Genomic DNA, 20568 nt, shown 5'->3' with positions numbered 1-20568 from the left:
CTTAGGCAAAAGTTTCTTCAATGACTCATACCAGCACATATCTAATAACGATGTGGGAAACAATTTCAAGTGTCTGTGTGTTGTTTAACCCACCAACAAGGCCTATATTCAAATGTGTAGTGACACCAAAGCTTTTCTGTTAATGTAGATATATGGTTATTCCTTCATGATGATTTAAGGTCACTGAATTTATAGTCCGGTTAGTGAAAGTTGTTAGTCACTGTCATGTATCAAGTATCGGACATTCAGTGATCGAAGACTAGGCGCTTGTCTTTCATCTAGTCTTGGGGATGAATTCTATGGAGCAGAAGGTTTCCATGAAAACTTTCTAGCATTTTAGGTACAATATATTTGTATTTTAAGGTCTTATGATGAGAAAATAACTGTTCCACACTTCCACTTGGGACATACATTTATGGTTTGTTTCAGAGTCAGTGTATCAATGTTTGGGATTTGATCTTAACATGTTCCAACTTCTAAAAGTACGACTGTTAGTAGTCCATGTTATCTGGAAAGTCCCACCTACTCATATAGGTATATTAGTTATTCATGTTTCATTGTTAATACTTTAGAAGGTAAAAATGACTAAGGTAAAAAAATAAAAGGTCCTTGAAAGTGGCATAAAAAATAGTAAGAGGTTCAAGTTCCTAAGCTTTTTAACCAGTCTATTTTGTCCCTTTTTCCAATAATTTATTAAATATTTTCAATAAATATTGATATGTAGTTTATTATTGATATGCTAGCGACAATAAAGATTAGAGGTATGAAATTTTCAGTGTCAAATGTGTAGGATGGTGCGATTTTACAACCGGAATAGATTAGAAGATAATAACTAATTGGAAGAAAAAGGAAATGAAAATTTTGCCTCAGTCAGCTACATGTACCTATTAAACACATGTTAGATGTAACAATAGATTAAATTTCTTCTTTGGTTAATTCTAGTTTAAAAGACATCACATCGACCTATTATATGAAAACCTATTTGTTGTAGTTATGTCATACTACTCTTTGGAAGTCTGGTGCTGCACCATTTATGCATTTTTATATTTTACTTAACAGCTGTATGTGGGACTATGGTTTCAGTGACTTCCTAGAATTAAATTCTTTAGTTACTGTTCAGTGTCAATTTGACTAGTGCAAATTTTAACATGAAAAGCTAGAGGATGGTCATGTCAAGCTACAGTCAAGGCTGGAACAGGAAGAAGAAGCCAAAGCTGCTTTACTGGGAAGGATACAACGTTTGACAAAATTAATTTTGGTTTCTACAAAAACAAACCAGTCTCCAATATTTCCTCCACATGCTGCTCCTAGGCGAAGACACTCTTTTGGAGAAGAGGAGGTCAGGAGTCTTATAAATCTATGCACATGAATTCTTGAATAGATAATTTACTATTCCCTTCTTATTGTTTTGTTCAAAATATCAATTGAACACTTAATTATTTTTTCCATTGATTCTCTGATGATCTAATTTAGAACATTATGTCATCCTGCAGCTTGCTTATCTCCCATATCGGAGACGAGATATGATATTAGATAATGAAAATGGTGTCTTCTATGCTCCACTTGAAGGATTTGGTGAAACTAATGATGATGCTTTGAAAGAGGAGAAAAAGAACAAAAAACATGGACTCCTAAATTGGTTCAAGCTACGGGTATGAACAGCTGAGTTGATGGTTCAAGCTACGGAACTTCTTTTTACTTGTCAATATAATTGGAATTCCTTGTGTCACTTGATTTATGTTGACTTTCATTACCTGATTTCTTTATTATGAACAAGTGAACTTGTTGCACCTTTTAGTGCTATCATCCTATACAGGAAGCAACAGAACAATGTAATTGCATTAAGAAAAATTGAAAATAGGATAGTTATTAAAAAGTCTATCAGCAGACAATGACAATGATAAAGAGTGAACAACAGATGCTTAGAGCACATACATAACTAAATCACATAGGTAGAGGCAACATTCTAAATCAGAGTTACAGTAATTTACAATAATTTATCACATAGGTACAGGTTAGACCACCGACCCATACCATCCTGTATTAACTAATGAAATTATTAAAATTTAAAAGTTTAAATACTGGCCAGTACCTGGACTATATGATCCAATACTGGTTCTTGCTCGGACCATTAAATACCAGTAGGTATGCATCATGCCTGCCAGTATTTAAAACCACAGGTACATTTTGATTCTCCATTTTCAGCAGTTAGCGCTAATTGAAATTGATAAGTTTACATCTGTCGTAAAAAAATATGATATAGCATCAAGCCATATAGCATAATTGTCTGAATGGAACTCCTATTTAGCTTCTTCTTGAAAAATTCATACTTCATTGAATTTCATATTCTAAGATTTTAGCAATTAAAATTTAGACTTTTTGTTCGGTGGCAAGGACCTTATTTCAGAGACATGCCAGCCTATCTATGGACACTTGTGCTAGGCCAATTATTTGGTTGCATTTCTCTCAGATTTTTATCGTGCCAATATGCCATTCTTATATGTATGCTAGTACATTGTTCTCTTTTATGTTCAGTAGTAAACTTGGCAGTTAATTCTTTACTACAATGATTGTCACACTGACTCACATGCTTAATAGTACATATTTGATAAAGCAGCATAACCGAAAGTCTAAAGATTATGAAAATTTACTTATAATGATACTAAACTACACAATTGAGTCTAGAATTTTATGATTTTGGTTCTGAGACTCAGAGTGAAAGCTGAAGCTCGAAAAGGTGGAACTCCATGGTCCAACCATAATCTAAAACGAGACCAGATTTTAAATATCTCCTTTATTTTCTCAATTTTTAAAAAAATATTTGTTGAAACTAGTTAAACTAAAGGCTGGGCTTCTGAACTGATTTTCACTGTACTTATTATAATTGTGATTTATCCAATGTTTAACGCTCATGATGAATTCATTCTCAATTTCTGAAAGATCTTATTAGCTAAAAAGGGGGTGTTTATCTGTTAAAATTAACTTTTATGAAAAATAAGGTCTGCAATACCGTCCAATATGGTTCGATACGGGTGGTATTTGCAGTTTGATAGCCTCTGGTACATGGAGCAGGGAAATTGGTACAAGCCTTCTACTGGGCAGTTAAAAAACCTCCGAGGAAACATCAAGCATGTATCCACGAAGTGTATGATTAATAACAATATGTAAAATATATTTGGCAAGTTCATGATAGGCAATTTTTGAAATATCCCTGTTTATAGCTCTGACATTTCTCGGGTACTTCAAGTTCTGTCAGTATGGCTACATAATCTAGTAAAGATGATTAGTTGATGCTGTTTTACCATTATGCTATCTTTTTGTTGCATGTCCTTGATTATTTTTCTTTTTTCCAGAAACGAGATAGTGGTTTGACAACGTTGACAAGTTCAGATGGTGACAAATCAAGTGTTACAAAGTCATACACTACACCTTCTACTCCTCAAGCAGAAAGTGTAAACTTCCCTTCAGAACCTGGAATATCGAATTCCATAATTCCAGAAAGTATTCCCCCTGATGATCTACTTGATGTGGTCCATGATAGAGAACTTCATGCTGATGATCTCTCTTTCCAAGAGACACCTCTGGTATGCAATGAAAGTAACTATCCAATATCGTGTCTTCTGATATGGTTGCTGTAAACTCCATTTAATTAAAATGGATATTTATTTGAAAAATAAATTTTGAAATATTACACTAATTAGTTGTATGATATTAGGATATCATAAATGAAAACCTACAAACAAACTTATTCATGATAGTTAGGTAACTTGTTTATGTCTGTATCACAATATTGTTGTTAATATATCCATTACTTGCTCCTTAAAATTTGTTATATATTGTCAAGTGGTGGTTGACCAACAATGTTGAAGTTAATCACTTGTGCAGCTATTCAGAAAAGAATATTACACTTCTCTTAAATTTCACTCCTGCTTTTAACATTGCTGAGAGTCCTATTTTAATGAATAGAAAATTGGTAAAGAAAAGCCTATTGTATAGTTTCATCAGAATTTAAACAATTAAAAAAGAGAAATTAGAGCTGCTGGCTTGGGTTTCTGAGTGAGCTTGTTCATAAATATTATAGTCAATCAATATCAGTACCTTTTCCATCCATATAGGTACCATATTCGAATATCACTCTTTGTGGCAAATACTTAACTACAAGTTACATCAAGGATATTCATCCAATTTCATGCATCATATAGACAGACACTTGTCTAGGCCCTTTTTAGTAGGGAACTTTTAATAATTTGAACATACAAATAAACAATTTGGCTAATATATACAAAGTTCATTGGGTTTAAACTTTAAATAACCAACTGTACAAGTAAATACCAACCACAATGACCAATCCAACTATTCACCAGCAAATGGACCATATGGCTCAGTTCAACCTGATGTACCACCATGTTTTTTCAGTGATACACAAGTAGTACCAACAGTGTCAGTCTGTTGGTATGTACTGAGTTTTGAGAAAATCACAAAAAGGACAAAAAAAGGGGAATACAGTTCTGGTTTACCTTAGTCTGCATGTTGGCGGGTATCAGACTGGTAAATATGACTTTACTGAATCATACCCATAGTATTGCAAACCTTGCTTTTTGTATTTTAGGACCATACTAGTTTAAGTTGCTGAAATGGTCTCAGATCAATATTTAACACTTTGGGATTCAGTACTACATTAATGACTAAATACTTATTATTAGAGATGAAAACTGAAAAAAAAGAACATGTACTGAATTTTCTGGAATTAAATTACTGGATTTCACAAGAAAGTTGTTCAACAATCTCTTATAATTAAATTTGATTGGAGAAAGGAAAATACAAATTTTCAAAAACTTCTAAAATAGCACGATAATGCTGCAAGTTTTCCTTGTATTCTAAGTCAAAAATGTGTTGGATTCTGTAACTAATCCTTATTTAGTTTAACAAATCACAGTAGGAACTGAATAACTATTTTACACAAGAAAATGGAGTAACTTCATTAGGTTTATGGTAAACATGCATCAGTCCTATGGCATACAAGAAGGATAAAGAGTAAATCTCCCAGAAACCAAGCAACATAATAATTTGAAGACATAATTTGATTGTTTATGTTTTTCTTTCACAATGTGTATGTTGGTGTTATTGGTTAAAGATAGGAATAGCTTAGATTTTGTAAATTCTTTTCCAACTACCAACACTTATTTGTCATTAGGAACTAGTGGGAAGTTCACCAGAAGCAATAAAATAATAAATTTATTATTTTTTTAATTGGGAGTTTTCTGGTGGTTTGTGCTTCTTGTCCATTCTTATGTGCATAAGAAAATGGTTTGCTTATCAGAAATCTGTTAATTTTCATACTTTATTTGTTACCAGATTACCATTAAAACAATAGATCATGTTGAACTGCTCAGAGAGCAATTAAAAATTCTTGCTGGAGAAGTGGCACTTCATTCAAGTGTTCTAAAGCGGCTTTCAGATGAAGCTGCCAAGAACCCAAAGAATGAACGAATTCAAGTAATTATTCTCTCTTTTATTCCCTTAAACAAAATTGTGATAGACCAACACTTCATGTGGTAATTCTTGAACTTGAAGATGGAGATGAGTAAGGCCAGTGAAGAGATAAAGGCCAAGAACCAGCAAATAGCTTCTCTGGAAAAACAGATGGCAAATTCAATCTCAGTGACTCAAAACAGAATGAGCAAATTGGGGCTTTCACCAGTAAGATCTAGTTCCTTGATCTTTTGTATACTACTGGTTTTTTATTCTGCCTAATTACATTTGATGGTGTTTTTTTCCCTTTTTCAGTCATATGCTGAACTACTAGAACAACTAAATGAGAAATCTCTTGAACTGGAGGTACTCATTCATTTTTGTTGAGCACTCTTTTTTTAGCAAACAAATGTGTCTTTTGGTACCTTACATGTAATGCTTCAAATTGTATGTCTTATTTATCTGTCTTTCTGCTTTATCAGTCATTTAACTGGTTAAACATGACATTCATGAAGAATCTTTTCAGAATGTAGTCATGTACATATCAGTGCATTATTTGAAGTTTTGAACTAAGCTCACACAGGAGTAACTCTTTTCAGGTAAAGACTGCAGACAACAGTATAATACAGGATCACCTGCAGCAAAAGGTTTATTGTACAAGGACTTAAAAATTTTGTTAGCTTCTTCTGTTTCTCTGATGACCAGCTATATACTCTGATGCTCAAATCTCTATTTACCAGATATGTGAATGCGAAGAACTGCAAGAAACAATTGCTTCCTTGAAACAACAACTTGTCCAAACAGTTGAAATGAAGGATTTCTCCTCAGTGAGTGTCAAATCACAGTACTTTTGTGAACAAACAAACTTTATGGAGTCAGCACCATCAGTAGATGTCTCTGCAAAGTTCCTACATCAGGCACATTTGGTTGGTACCATTTATTGCTTATACATTTGTATAAACTGTAAATGCTCATAGTCTACAAAGTACAAACACCCATTGTCCTATATGTTTGATTCATAAAACCATAAAAAAAACCACTTAAATCTAAAATATACTGAGAGAGAATAGAGAGAGAGAGAGAGAGAGAGAGAGAGAGAGTTGAGCTAGAATCCTGTTGAGATGTAATGCATCACCTCAAATTGGTCATTTTGGCTCCAAATTAAAGATATGCTTCATTAAAAATATTCTTTAATTTGATCAGCAATATATATGTATCAAAACAGGTTGATTTTCTATATATTTGTTATAGAATATTTAGATCAGGTCCATCAATCTGGTCCCTGATTAAAATATAGCCTACATCGAGAACTGTTTGAAAACTCTATTGAAAATTGAAATCTTGTGTATTGCTATCAGATGAACACTTCAGCAGATCCTACTATTCATGATGTCGCAAGTTTAGCTCCTGGCATCTGCATGGCTGTATTAATGGCCACAAGCAATTTTATAGTTGTCGTTTGTTATAATGTTTTGTTTGTGTTTTATCTCTAGATTTTATCTATTTAATATTTGTTTTTACCCCTTCTTGTGATCCATTGAACATCAGTTCTTCATCCTGTCTTGGTCACCTACTCTTTAGAATTGAAAGATTTCTTGGCAGTTTGTTCCTAATTGCATGCATCAACATTAGGAGTTTTTACATGGGACTTTGGCTTACTACAGGGTTCCTAAACCAAATGATCTAGTATCAATTTGAACTTTGGGGTCCATTTCGGCTCTAAATAATCATCAGTTATTTGACACATAATCCACCATAAAAGTCTTGAATATACAAGTAATATATTTGTCATGTCACATGTTACTAGTTTTTGCTTCACCATGCTTCATTTTCTGTTCCATTATTTCTTTGCAACAACTAAAACCTAAAGTTCTTCTAGCCTGGTATACTCGTTTGGTTAGAATATGAATGAGATTAACATATAATATTGTCATAGTCACAAAAAGTTAATAAATTTTTGTTCATGATGGTTCCCTAGGCAATATAATTTGCTTTCTGACACATCACATTCTGGATAGAGCCAATTACCGTTTAATTTTATTATACTTTTCATGTAACCCCTTAGGTATCTGAAGTTCAAGAGCTAAAACAGAAGGTATCTGAATTAAGTGATGCAAAAACCCAACTAGAAGCACGAAATCAGAAGTTGGCTGAGGAGAGTGCATATGCAAAAGGGTTGGCTTCAGCTGCAGGTGTGGAGTTGAAGGCATTATCAGAGGAAGTCACGAAGCTCATGAACCACAATGAGAGGTTGGCTGCTGAATTGGCCTCTATGAGAAACTCTGGTCAGCGGAGGGTAAGCAATGGACCAAAGAATACCAAAAGAGATAGCCATGTAAAACGGCATGAACCAATTATCAAGAGGGAACAAATTGTCAGCCGTGAAAGAGAGCTAGAAGCTGCACTCAAGGAAAAGGAAAAGAGAGAAGCAGAGCTTCAGAAGAAAGTGGAGGAATCCAAACAAAGGGAGACCTTTTTGGAGAATGAATTGGCAAACATGTGGGTTCTAATGGCTAAGCTGAAGAATGCTCAAGGAAACGAGCCTGGAGATTTAGAATCCATGTGAGAGTGGGTTTCATGAGACGGGAACAACATAAATGAAGGATACCATTTTTGTTCAGCATTCTATAGGTCATAACTTGTGTGTTGTGTAAAGAAAATATTGTAAATTGGGCTTTGTTTGTAATGTGAATTATTTTGTATCTATTGTTGCCATCTGTTTGTTGTCACAAATTTACACTTTGAATTTGTCTCTTGCCATACAAGAAAGTTATTTATTGACCATGCATGACCATAAAGCTTTCACTTTAAGCACATCTATGGAATGACTGGAAGGTAAAACCAGTCAAAACTATATCCATGAGACAATACTTGTTTCTGTCTAAAACCTCTTGTAATTTTTACTGTGCAGTTTAAAGTAGCAAGATGTCGGACGCTGTTCATCAACTCTTCCAAGAACCTACCTTATGGGAGTCTTATGCATCGAGCTAAAAAGACACCGAAGAATACAGGTCAGAGCTTCCTACGTCTTCTTTAATTCATGTCAGTTAGTGAATGTAGATCCAGTACTTGCTTGTGAAGTTCATGCAACGACTGCAGCCAGAATGCTCCATTGATGTAGCGATCGATCTCTTTTGTACCTTCTTAAGTACAAAAATGTAGCTATTTTCATTGTTCTTGTGATTCTATCTGCTTCAGTGCCTTGTAAAACTCATGGCACTCATCTGCACCATCGTCGTCGTCCTCAGCCTGAGTTGTTAGCACCTTGTGAACCTAGTTTTACATCTTACAAAGTTGGTACATGGTATCCTTGATAGTCGAAATATCACTTAATTTGCTCCTTCATTTGTGCTCAAATCTAACTTTAAAGATTCAACATTTGACATTTGATCATTTTAATTTTTCAATTGTCAATTTTTGATGGGAGTAATTATTTTTTAATGTGGAAGATTGAAATGAGAATATATTTTGTAGAGCAAAACTAAGAGAATATATTTTGTAGAGCTTGAAATACCACCACCCTATTTGTGAGAAAATAAAACGATCTTTTGTCCACATCATAGCATTAGAATCTTTCGAACAAGCCCCTTACGAAGTAGAACCTCGTTGGTACCACTTCTAGAAAAAATGGTGCTTTGATACCTAAATTACATTAAAAATAGTGCTTCAAAATCATTTATATACTCCCACATCAATTACAAACTCTCATCCCTCCCTATACAACAAAATAAGATTTCTGCATCTTATATCAACCAAACCTCTACCGGTTAACAGATTAAGGAAAAATGCCTAAAATTCTCCCTAATCCATACTTGTAGTATAATAATCTCATCTCAAACAAACATGATGGTTTCCAGTCGATACAATTCTACTGGGTTGAAGTGCTCCCATCGCTGTTCAATCCAACGACTGAAATCAACCGGTCGGATTGCGCGAACCGTCCGTGTGACGACCCGGTTTCGGTACAACTTAACCTTACAAGGTGGTGAAGGACCAGAAGAACGGGAACGCCGTGATATACTTCCGTTCCGCCCCACGTCGGTTAACCCGACCCGGGGTCTGAAGCCCTAGCGGCCGGAGGGCGCAAAGTTCGTCTCGTCCCTGATCGCGTTGTGCGCCTGCCTCGACGAGGTATCTTCTTCTAATTTGGTCGGCCTGTTTATTTATTCGCTCCGCTGTCAATCGTTTTAGTTGCTGACTGCGAGCTTGAGATTCATTTTTTTTTTATGTTTGACCGAGTAGTTGACTTTGATATCCATCTTCGCTTTAATATTGTTTCTGTCGTTGAGATACAGACAGGAAGCATGAGTAATCATCCACATGGCTCTGTGATTGCTTATCAGGCTAGGAAATGATGAGTTCCTGAGATAGGGATCACTTGGTGCATGCAGTTTGCTTTTCCAGAATAAGGGAAGTGTTCCATACTTCCAGCTATATTTTATGGATAGTAGATTTCTGTTGGCCGCTACTTTGATTTGATACTACACGGTTACTAAGAAGATCTTAGTGACTATTATTGTGTAGTTTGACAGTGATTCTTTGAAGAAATACATTATCAACAACAAAGCCGTAGGTCCCAACTATTTGGCTCATGTTCAGTGACCTAACAAACCCTTCCAAATTTTTCATCTAGGTTTGGGACCTGCATTGGTGGTGTTAGAAGAAATACCACGACTGGGTTTAAAAATGCAGGGAGTAGTCCTTCTGATTCAACTATTTTACATGGATGGTTTTTAAGGTGTTCTTGTTGTTCTCGTCCATTGAAACGCAAGGACTAGTCCTTCTAATGCAACTATTTTACATGGATGGTTTTTAAGGTGTTCTTTGAAATTATTCTCATCCATTGAAAATATATCTTAGTGATTCTTTATTGTGTAGTTTGACAGTAATTATTTAAAGACATACAACGACCTAAGTTTTTAATTTCGTACTGTACCGCCTGGTACGGGCGGTATGTATCGGTCCGTCAGTAGATCGGCATGCGGACCACCTGCTACCGGGCGGTATCAAGTTTTTGACCCGTATCGGGCGATATGGGGTTGTACCGGGCGACCGTTACTGATTAATAATGGTTTTCCAATAGTTAATTTGACCGTTGGAGACATCCTAAAAGGTTTTTAAATCATTTCCTTTCCCCTCTTTCAATCCATTTCACTCTTTCATTCTAAACTCTCTCAAACTCATGTTTACTCATAATCTCTCTTTTATTCTCACATTTTCAATCTCCTAAACTCAATGAAGCAATGATTTGTGGATTGAATCAAATTTAGGAGGTTAATTTGGAAGGATTAAGAGGAAATTTTTTTTAATCAAAAGGTATGCATTCTCTTTCTAGATTTTTAATGATTTATAAGATGATTAAGCCTATTCTATGTGATGTATGACTTAATGTCTAATATATTGTTTAATATACTTTTGATGGTAGAATAGTATTAATTAAAGAGTAATTAAGGTCCTTAATGTTGTGATTAGTATGTTTAATATTGATTTATTTGAAATTAGACACTTAATAGGTCAAATGCTTATAATTCATGTATATTAAGTATTGGATTATATGTTTGTGATGGTATAATAGGTTTAATTAGATTTTAATAAAAAAATTTAATGTTATAATTAGTGGTTTTAATGATGATTTAATCAAAATTTGATTGATATTGGGTCAATTCAATGTCTTTAATACCTATTAGGGTGTTTGACATGTTTATAGTGTTGAAAGAGAATTAATTAGTGTGTAATTAACTATGTTAATTGTGTGATTAGTATATCCAATGATGATTTTATCGTAATTTGACCTATATTGGATCAAAATTACATATTTAATGTTTCTTTTATGTGTTTAACATATTTATGATAGTAAAATAGGTTTAATTAGGTTTTAATAAAGTTATTTAATATTGTGATTAGTGGTTTTAATGATAATTTAATTGAAATTTGATCAATATTGAATCAATTCAATATCTTTAATACCAATTAGGGTGCTTTATATGTTTATATCTTATTTGATTTAAATTTGGTAAGAATATGGTACCAAAGGAACAATCATATGATGACGCTTAGGCTCATGCCTGAAAGTAGATGAGAACCGTTATAATTGGTAATGTATTTATTGTGATTACATTGGCAAATGTGGAGGAATCACTCGGGTGAAAATGCATTTGGTCGGTCGGTATCCCAATATTGCAAAATGCAAGAAGGTTCCAACGGAGGTTCGTAAATCATTTCAAAATAAGTTACAACAAGCAAGAGAAGATACAATAAAAAAGAAGGCAAGAGCTAAGGAGGAATACTGTAGGGTTATGCAGGAACCAGTTTATGGCGACTATGAGGGTCGCGGTGATGAAATCGATCAAAATCTCACAGTTGGTATTCATGCATCACTAGAGCATCAGTATATGTACGAGGAAGCAATGAGGCATCGACGACCTGACTCACAATGGGAATATGGCGGTAGCAGTGAAATCCAAAGGTCGACTAGCATGAGGCAGTCAACTGTCCCTCCTCAGTTAAGCTGAACTAGTAGCATGAGGCATGGTGGCCTCCATGATTTTATGAGAGGTCTTGGTAGGAGGTCCGCACCACATATTATTGATATTGATCCGCAAGCCTATCCACCACAAATAGCGAAACAGACAAGGATTGACGATGCATATACAAAAGAAAAGAAGCGGGATATTGGGAAGACATTCTCAAAATGGTTCAACTTCTATAGGATTCCAGCAAACACAGCCCAAGGTCCATATTACCAAAGCATGGTCTTTTCTATTCAAAAGTCTGGCACGGGGATCCAACCTCCAACACCGAGGGAGATTCACGATGTGTATTTACATAAGGATGTGGTAGAATTGAAGGATTGATTCAAATCCTTTGAGACGAATATGGGGTGACACCAATGTGTGACAGTTGGACAGGACCGATAAGAATGAGTATCATCAATTTTCTTGTTTATTGTAACAGACGGGTGGTGTTTCATAAGTCAGTTAATGTTTCTGACAAGATCCAAGATGCAAACTATATTGAAAACTTGATTGACACCATAGTAGAGGAGATCGGATCACAATACATTGTTCAAATAGTCATCGATAATGGAGCGAATTTTAAGAGGGTCGGTTTACAATTGATGGAAAAAAGGAAAACATTGTTTTGGACTCCATGTGCAGCTCATTGTATGGATCTAATGCTGAAAGATATTGGCGAGCTAGCATCAGTCATCAAGTGTGTAGCTTGAGTATAGTCAATTACAAAATTTATATATAGTCATCATTAGGTCCACTCTTTAATGCAAAAGTATTTAAATAGTGAGATACTCCAACGTGGAGTCACTCGGTTTGTTAATAATTTTATTGTTTTAAAGTCATTACAACAAAAGAGGAAGGGCCTCAAGGCAATGGTCACCTCACAGGAATGGTTTGATTTCAGGTATTCGAGATTGAGCGATGAAAAGAAGATGGAAAAGACCATTCTTTTTTCTAGATTTTAAGAAATTATGAATGAAATCATAAAAGGTATAGAACCACTTTATGTTATCCTCCGTAAGGTTGATATGGACAAGCGTCCACGGTCTACAGATGTCTTATCTTAAACATATGCTGATTACAGCAAGAGAGGAGGTTAGGAAAGCATTCAAAAATGATTGTAAGACTGATCAATACTTATAGATCATTGATCCTAGGAGTAAAGTTCATATGGATCAAGATATCCATAATGCAAGTAAATTCATATTCAGTGTAATTTAATTTTTTTTTATTATATAAAAATTTTCTACTAACAAAATTATGTCTTGCAACGTATTATCTAAACCCGATAATTTAATATCGGTATAATCTTGGAACGCAAAATGATTTATTAATGACACTAAGAAATGTTATATATTGACTCGTGTCAAACACTGCTGATGCAGCCTATACTATTATGGAGGGTTGATTATTCTGAGATACAATTGTTTCATTCTCCGACGTTGTAGTTGTATCGTGTCGTTACACTATAAATCCTAGTGAGAAAAAGTTATACATATTGAGTATCAACTATATTTGATATTAATTATTTGTTATACTAATTAAGTCTTATTTATATCTTTTTGTAGTCAAGTGGTGGCTACAATTTGGAAGGGGACGCACCAAATTTAAGAAAGGTTGTCGTTCGTGTACTTTCACATACGATGACATCTAGTGGTTGTGAACGTAATTGGTCAACGTTCGCATTGATTCACACAAATGTCTACAACAGACTATCATATAGACGGTTGGAAAAACTGGTATATGGCTACTATAACATGCGGCTAAGGTTGCAGTGTGCCGAGCTGGATAAGGAGCCAAAGGAACCAGAGATTAATCTTATCTATCTTCATTTCTACAACGAAGATTCAAAGTCGATGTTAAAGTGGGTTAAAGCGGCGGAGAACCTAGAGGATCTTCTACTTGATGAGGCGGGAGATCATCAACGTCTTTCGCATTTTATCATCGAGGCAATAGAAGAAGAGGAAGTACATCCCCAATAGGAGGAGAAGGAGAAGTCGGTGGATGATTTTCAGTAGATGCGACAGAGTCTACACGATATAGATACAGAACAAAGCTCATCGTATTCACAGCCGTCGTATTATGGAGAATCTTACGGTCAGCAATAGTACGGTGATAGATGGTTATACTTCTTCGAGCAACAATATGATACTGAGTAGTAGATCAGTAGCAAAAGTAAAGGCTCTGACATTTACTAATACATGCCTCAAGAGTCACCTCGGACACGTGATTCACGATGATTAACCTACAACCATCACCACATTGATGCACCAATGGCATACGGTGTATCAATACACTATGTCGTGGGATCAATTTCATAATTGGGTCCGACAAATATATCATATTGATATACAAATACATAAAATCGAGGATCCCGATTCATCACCCGTGGAGGCCCGTCGTTCGTTTTGATGGTAGAATCAGGTATATCTACACGTGATTACTTAATTTATTTGAATATTAAATTAAGATTAGCTTGTATAATCTGTTGTGCCTATGGCATAGATCTTCGTTACTTCTCACGTGTTGCAAATAATGTTTTTTTTTTGTTTTCTGTGGTTTTAAGTGTTTACTGTTCCAACTAGACTGTCAGTTGATGGTAAAGTTTTGAAAATGTGCAGGTAGAAGTTTGATGGAGCCTTCCTTATTTGCATCTTCCCCTGATAAATCAGAATTGGATCTTAAGTCATCATTTAGAAAACCCACAAATGATGCAACTAGTCGCAAGTATCGACGCCATTCACCTGTTGGTAGATCAGATTCATCTTCATCTGGTGGTTAGTAATCCAACTCTTTCAGTATTATTTTAGTTATATCAGGCGAAAGAAATGTTTTCAACATTTACTGATATGGTCTATATGCTTTTTGTTAAAGAGGGATTCAGTAACATGGACTAAATCTTAGTGATTATTGAGAGGGGATGGGTATTTGTAGTAAGAACGAGCCACAGTTAGTAGCCTGATTGTGTTTCTACCATTCCATTTAAAAGGTCTGTCTCTCTGAAGTAGTTGGGAGTATCTTGGCTGTTTTCTGGTCCTGATTTATGAGTGTCTACTTAATGGGCATTTAAATAAAAGATTTTAGTGATCAAGTGCTTGTTTCCTCCAGAACTTTAAATCCTTGTACATATTTTGATTACTCTGACATATTAAATAGGATGGTTTAGTCTTTTTAAATTTTGTCAGAAACATATCCTCACATATTTTGGACTGTTTCGTCAATTGCATCTTTCAACTTAAGCAATCCTTAGATGTACAAGTACACTGTGATGTTAGAAGATAAGAATTTTTTTCTGTCAGAACCAGACTGGACTGACTGGAGGTATATGAGAAACCAGGAATAAGATTCCTGCCCAATCCATTTTGCATTGGGGATTTAGGACGTGCATCTGAAAGTATTTAGCTGACCTAGCCAATTTTGTGTTAAATTGAGGAACTAGTGGTTACAGGGAATTGGAGCATTTTAAACTTATTATCCATAATACTATAATATTCATGATCTAACAGTAAATGAAAGGACATTATTTTAAATGATCATTGCATTAGAAAATTAAAATGAAAGAAACTTTTCTTGCATGGAACTCTTTATGTTAGGCATTTTCACCTCACCTCTGCTCCACAAAGATTCATTCATCATCACTCATACAATGTCCTCACTGATGATCAATTTCACTGTCCCTCATGTCATTTTCAGACTTATTTGTACGCACTTGTTCCTTTCTGAAGTTTACGAGTTTAGACTCTTATTTCAGGCTCTTTAGATCTTGAAATTTGAATTTCATTCAATTTTTGCTGTGAAAGCCTCTAATATGTGTTTATTCACTTGCTTGCCTATTTAACCAGTGTTCTAGTTGCCATGATGGGTGTTTAAAATTTAGTGGTTAGACAATCATTGGATGTTTTTATATAACAGTGCAGTAAAAATTTATTATGTTGAAGAACCATTATTTTCTTTTGGAAAGATGATTTGTCCTATGATTTTCTGTAAGTATGGGTTGTTCTTTGGCAGAAAGTGAATCAATTGGAGCAATGAATATAATATCCTATTATAGACAGTTGTGCCAATGGTACTTCTCTGGGTTTTTGCAGTATATTCTTTATCTGTTTTATTGTATGTTACAGAACGATTCTTGATACACATCGAGTCTTATTTGATTATTCATTGGGAAGTTGATACATAGCTAGAAAAGGATAACTTTCCTATGTGAAAGAATCGTAAAGGGGCTCAAATTTATGCAAAAGAAAGATGAGTAGAAAGTGATTAAAAATTGGGCTTATCCAGTGCTTGAGAGTAATAGTCAAATAATATTATCTATAAATGGAGAGGAGACTGACTGGATTGGATGGATCAAACCATAAATCATTATTGTTTGATGGATCATTCGTAAAAGAGTGCATTCATTTTGGTCAATCTGCTTTAGGCTATCTTCTTTCTTTATTTTTATTTTTTAAAGTTTTTTTTACTTCATAATCTTCTATATTTATGCCTTTTCACTCTATATTTAGAGGGTTTTTTAAATCATTATGTTGTAGGACTGAGTATATAAAGTATAACTTCAGCGTTACAGGGATTGTCAATCCCGACCTACGCCCATCAGGTCAACCTGATCCCGCTTGGTCTTCACCTCTTTAAATTGACACAGTGTATGTGTTCTTAGTAGTGTAATTTTTAGATATATGGGGTCTATATTTGATAGGCAACAGAGATTGATGGAAATATTGTTTATTTAATTAAAGAAAGATGGTGAAAGTGCAGAGACATCAAGAGACTTGTGATCTTCATTTGACACAGATTAAAAATAAAATAAGGTATGATCATTGTGAGACCGACTAACATTCATGGTTTTGTATGTTGGATAGTCAGGAAACAACCATACATAAAATTATTTTTGAGGTAGGATATTGAAATGGATGTGTTTGGTTACTAAAAAGAGAGAATAAGAAATACATACATGCTCAACAATAAGGTTAGTTTCAATTGAGGATAAAGTGAATGGAAATTTTTGTATAGGCATGTTGAAGGATAAAATGAATCGAAATAAGCTTAGTTCCAATACATGCTGACTGGCATGGCAAAGCTTGCTCATAACTATATTTTGATGCATTGCTTAATATATTTTATTGTAACAACCACTAACAACCATGGCACTCCCGCACCTGCTTGTTTGGTGCTTTGTCATGTTACAGCATGCACTGCTGCTGTTATATAAGGGGACCAGCATCGATCTTTAATTGAGATGTAGGACTACAGCTTTGAGTCTCACAGTTGAATGAGTCTTTTTTTTTTTTTTTTTAGTGTGCTTGCTTTTTAAATATCTGACCTTCACATTGAGATGGTATTTTCTTTATCACTGATAGGCAGCCCTAACTTCACCCAAGGGAAGTTCATACTAGGACACCTGATGATCAGCAGAGAAAGGAAGCTGGAAGAGAATCATAAAGGGATTCTGGTAGTATTAGGTCCAGTAGAGGACATGATTCTCGGAAGCATGCTGCGAGGCATTCACATGCAAATTCCCATGACTACAGGAGGCATGATGATTATAGCAGGCATCGCAGGCAGTTGATGAGAATAATAGGAATTATCAGATGTCATCTGGGGCTGGTCGAGAATCAAGGGACTATCGTCACTCTGATGACACAGAAAGTGAGAGAATATCTGATGAAAACCGAGATAATCGGTGAAATGTTGACAATCATTCTAAAGAAAAAACTGATATTTCAGAGCATAAGAACAAGAAAAAGGAAAGAGAACCTGATAAAGACTATGACAGAGATATCAGTGCCAGACGACTGAAGGAAAGCGAAAAAAGTAATAAGAAGGATTTCCATGGTCAGGAGGATCTGGTCTTAAAGAGGAAGTATATTGGAAGGGAAGTTGACAGCACAGGGAGAAATATACCAGGGTAAGAGAAGAATTTCAGACAGAAAAACAAAGTTTCAGTCACTGAGAAAGAGATGGAAAGAATGAAAAAAAATGTTGATAAAGCCTCAGATTTGATAAACAGGGATTCATCCATAGAGGTTAATGCTGTAGGTGACGTGCCATCATCAAGTTCAAGGCAGGATAAGCAAAATATTTATGAGAATAGAAAATATTTGGTTCTGATTTATTTGTATGGCTTCTATGTACTAATGGTATGGAAAAGGAAAAAAGGGGAATAATAAAGAAATGCCATGATAACAAGAAAGAGAGTTTCGCTTGCTTGAGGAATTGAAGAACCCTTAATAAAGTTCTGTTGGGCCATCATGGATCATTTGAGAATCTTAGGTTATCTCGGAATTTTTTCTTGTTAGGCTTACTTTGATTACCTGTGCAGTTAATAGGAACCTTGTAGGGTTTGGAGGGGTCGGATTCTTGTCTACTGACCAAAAGAAAAAGCTCCTTTGGGGTAATAAAAAGAACAATCCTACAGAAGAGGTAATAATGTCATTTTGGATGCAAAGAAAATTGTTCTTACAGGTGTTTGACATCACACTTTTTCATTTCGCTCAAACTACTACAGTCCTCCAGTCGTTGGGACTTGCATCTGTTTCAAGACCTGGAGCGCCAGGAAAAGTTCAACAGACTCATGGTAATGTCTGATCTTTTCCTACTTGCATTCTTGTTCCTTGGAAGTAGTTAATATTATCTCAGGTTGGAATCTCGACCCCTACTAACACATGTTTCAGAGCCTGAGCTTGCCTTTGCGGCTATGGCCAATTGTAGGGCGTGAAGGGAACCGTGGCTCCTCCAGAGAACGGACTGACGACAAAGATGGAAGCCTCCAAGCAAAGAAAACAGGAGGAGCTCGATACGGATCTGGAGAGGCAATATACTGTTTGTGTTCGGGGTCTTGGCTTGTGATGACATGGTATTTTCTCCCTCTCTACTCATGTTCAGTACAAACATGTGTTGTGAAAAACCTCACTAGCTTTTCTTTGTGTTAGAGAGTTTCGATTTTACTTTCAATTCACTTGAAATGCATTTTGCCTGCTCAATCATCAGATGCTGATGAATAGATGCGCTGCAAATAAGCTCACAGCTGAGATTTGTGCTACATAACAAGTATCTTTTTAAGTCTCTTATAGTCTAGGCAATGTGTTCAGAATATAAATTAACGAATCATATCTTTTCTTAGGATCGTAATGATATCGATGAAAAAAATTATGATATTAGGTATTATCAATCTCTCTCATTGTTGGTTTGAATTTATTGTAAGTTTAGTCTGACAAACGTGTATTCTTCTCACAAATCAAATAGCTTAGAACGGTTTTTTCGTATTAATATCGTAGAATAATTTTCTGAATATTTTAGATTAAATTTGATACAATTTCTTATTGAATTCATGCACCAATTTATTTTAACCCATTTTGCATCACACCTTTTTCCAATATTATTTTCATTTTAGGATGCTTTTAATGAGCATCTGATATCAAATTTAACACATTTAAAAATCACACCTATAATCAAATAGATTTCAATGTATTTTCAAATAAAACAATATGATGTTTTCAAATAATTTAAAACGTTCAACATATAAGCTTAATGATATTTATCTCCACAGACACATCAAGGAGAAAATGTCCGAGCATCTGAATGCACAAGTCATGCGATAATGGACACGAGACGAATGCTAGTATCTCAGCCCGGACTCGCTCTTGGCAACGTACAGCGCCGACGACGCTACGGAAAGAAGCGCATCAGAGACTCTAATTTGTTGCCTTGGGTAAGCATACTTGAATCTATGCACACCAAGAAATAAAATTGAGATCAACACCTTTTCTCCCGAAATTTCTTGGGAATTTGACGACTAACATCCAAAAAGGTCATTGCTGAATTAGAATTCCGAAGAACACGAGAGAAAAAACACAAAAGGAAATCCAACAATCGATCACGGCCTCAGAAGAAAGATATAGCATCAGAGAGTCGGCGGCATCACCGGATCTCAGATGGTACGGACAATACCATCGCATCATCGGCCGATTGGAGGAACGAAACGGCTGAAGCAAGAAAGATCTCGATCGGTTTCCTTAGGGTTTTCGAAGCGGAGGAGGCAGAAAAGAGACGATGTCAGCTCGCGGCTCCGTTTGATCTTATATAGGGGGGGCAGGGAAGAAACCCGAACCCTAAATTTTGAGTGCGTAATGACGTGAATACCCTCTTGATTGGTTAAGCGAATCGACATACGAGGCAACCAATATAAAAGGTCAAAAAAAAAAGATAAATGAGATACTAATATATCTATCTGTGCTATTTGCAGGAAACAAAAAAACATGCTTCAGAAATTTAAGTTTTTCTTAATCAAAAGAATTTAGATACTTTTTTTATAAAGGTTTTCAGCCAAGCTATACCATTGTTAGACCAAATTGATTATTGTATTTTTCAAAATGGTTATAGTATTTTGGTTCAATAACAAAAAATTATTGTGACAAGCTAATTTCTCACCCCTTCTGATTGTCATTCTTTCACAATAAATAAACATAAATAATATAATTTTTTTAAATATATATACATACATTTAAGACTAAGTGGCCGAAGCAATAATTTGGAATCTTTTATTTTGAAATGCGTCAAAAACTTTCTAGTTTTCATAAAAAATCAT

At 35.1% G+C, this 20568-nt stretch overlaps 1 protein-coding gene, 1 long non-coding RNA gene and 1 other non-coding gene across 5 annotated transcripts in view; 2 read left to right on the top strand and 1 right to left on the bottom strand.

Moving 5' to 3' along the window:
- LOC103998042 (kinesin-like protein KIN-7D, chloroplastic) overlaps positions 1–8205 on the top strand; it is a 38093-nt gene extending 29888 nt beyond the window's left edge. For all 3 annotated transcript variants that reach the window (XM_065125673.1, XM_009419416.3, XM_018818350.2), the window contains 9 exons: positions 1157–1339; positions 1494–1652; positions 3354–3584; positions 5356–5496; positions 5575–5700; positions 5788–5838; positions 6072–6119; positions 6213–6398; positions 7538–8205. In XM_065125673.1, the coding sequence (XP_064981745.1) occupies positions 1157–1339; positions 1494–1652; positions 3354–3584; positions 5356–5496; positions 5575–5700; positions 5788–5838; positions 6072–6119; positions 6213–6398; positions 7538–8038 (1626 nt within the window). In that variant the 3' untranslated portion in view covers positions 8039–8205. The remainder of the gene's footprint in view (positions 1–1156; positions 1340–1493; positions 1653–3353; positions 3585–5355; positions 5497–5574; positions 5701–5787; positions 5839–6071; positions 6120–6212; positions 6399–7537) is intronic.
- A 1043-nt stretch (positions 8206–9248) lies between these two features.
- Positions 9249–20144, top strand: LOC135623110 (uncharacterized). The gene is made up of 7 exons (XR_010491273.1): positions 9249–9603; positions 14606–14761; positions 17342–18404; positions 18490–18558; positions 18656–18837; positions 19531–19692; positions 19808–20144. It is a non-coding gene; the product is annotated as an uncharacterized LOC135623110 (long non-coding RNA).
- LOC135624094 (small nucleolar RNA snoR117) lies at positions 19861–19947 on the bottom strand. The gene has a single exon (XR_010491596.1). It is a non-coding gene; the product is annotated as a small nucleolar RNA snoR117 (small nucleolar RNA).
- Positions 20145–20568: the final 424 nt, after the last annotated feature.

Source organism: Musa acuminata, chromosome BXJ2-9 (assembly GCF_036884655.1).
Source record: "Musa acuminata AAA Group cultivar baxijiao chromosome BXJ2-9, Cavendish_Baxijiao_AAA, whole genome shotgun sequence".
NCBI lineage: Eukaryota > Viridiplantae > Streptophyta > Magnoliopsida > Zingiberales > Musaceae > Musa > Musa acuminata.
The sequence above is the reverse complement of the archived record's forward strand: the minus strand, read 5'-3'. Positions and strand labels throughout refer to the sequence as shown.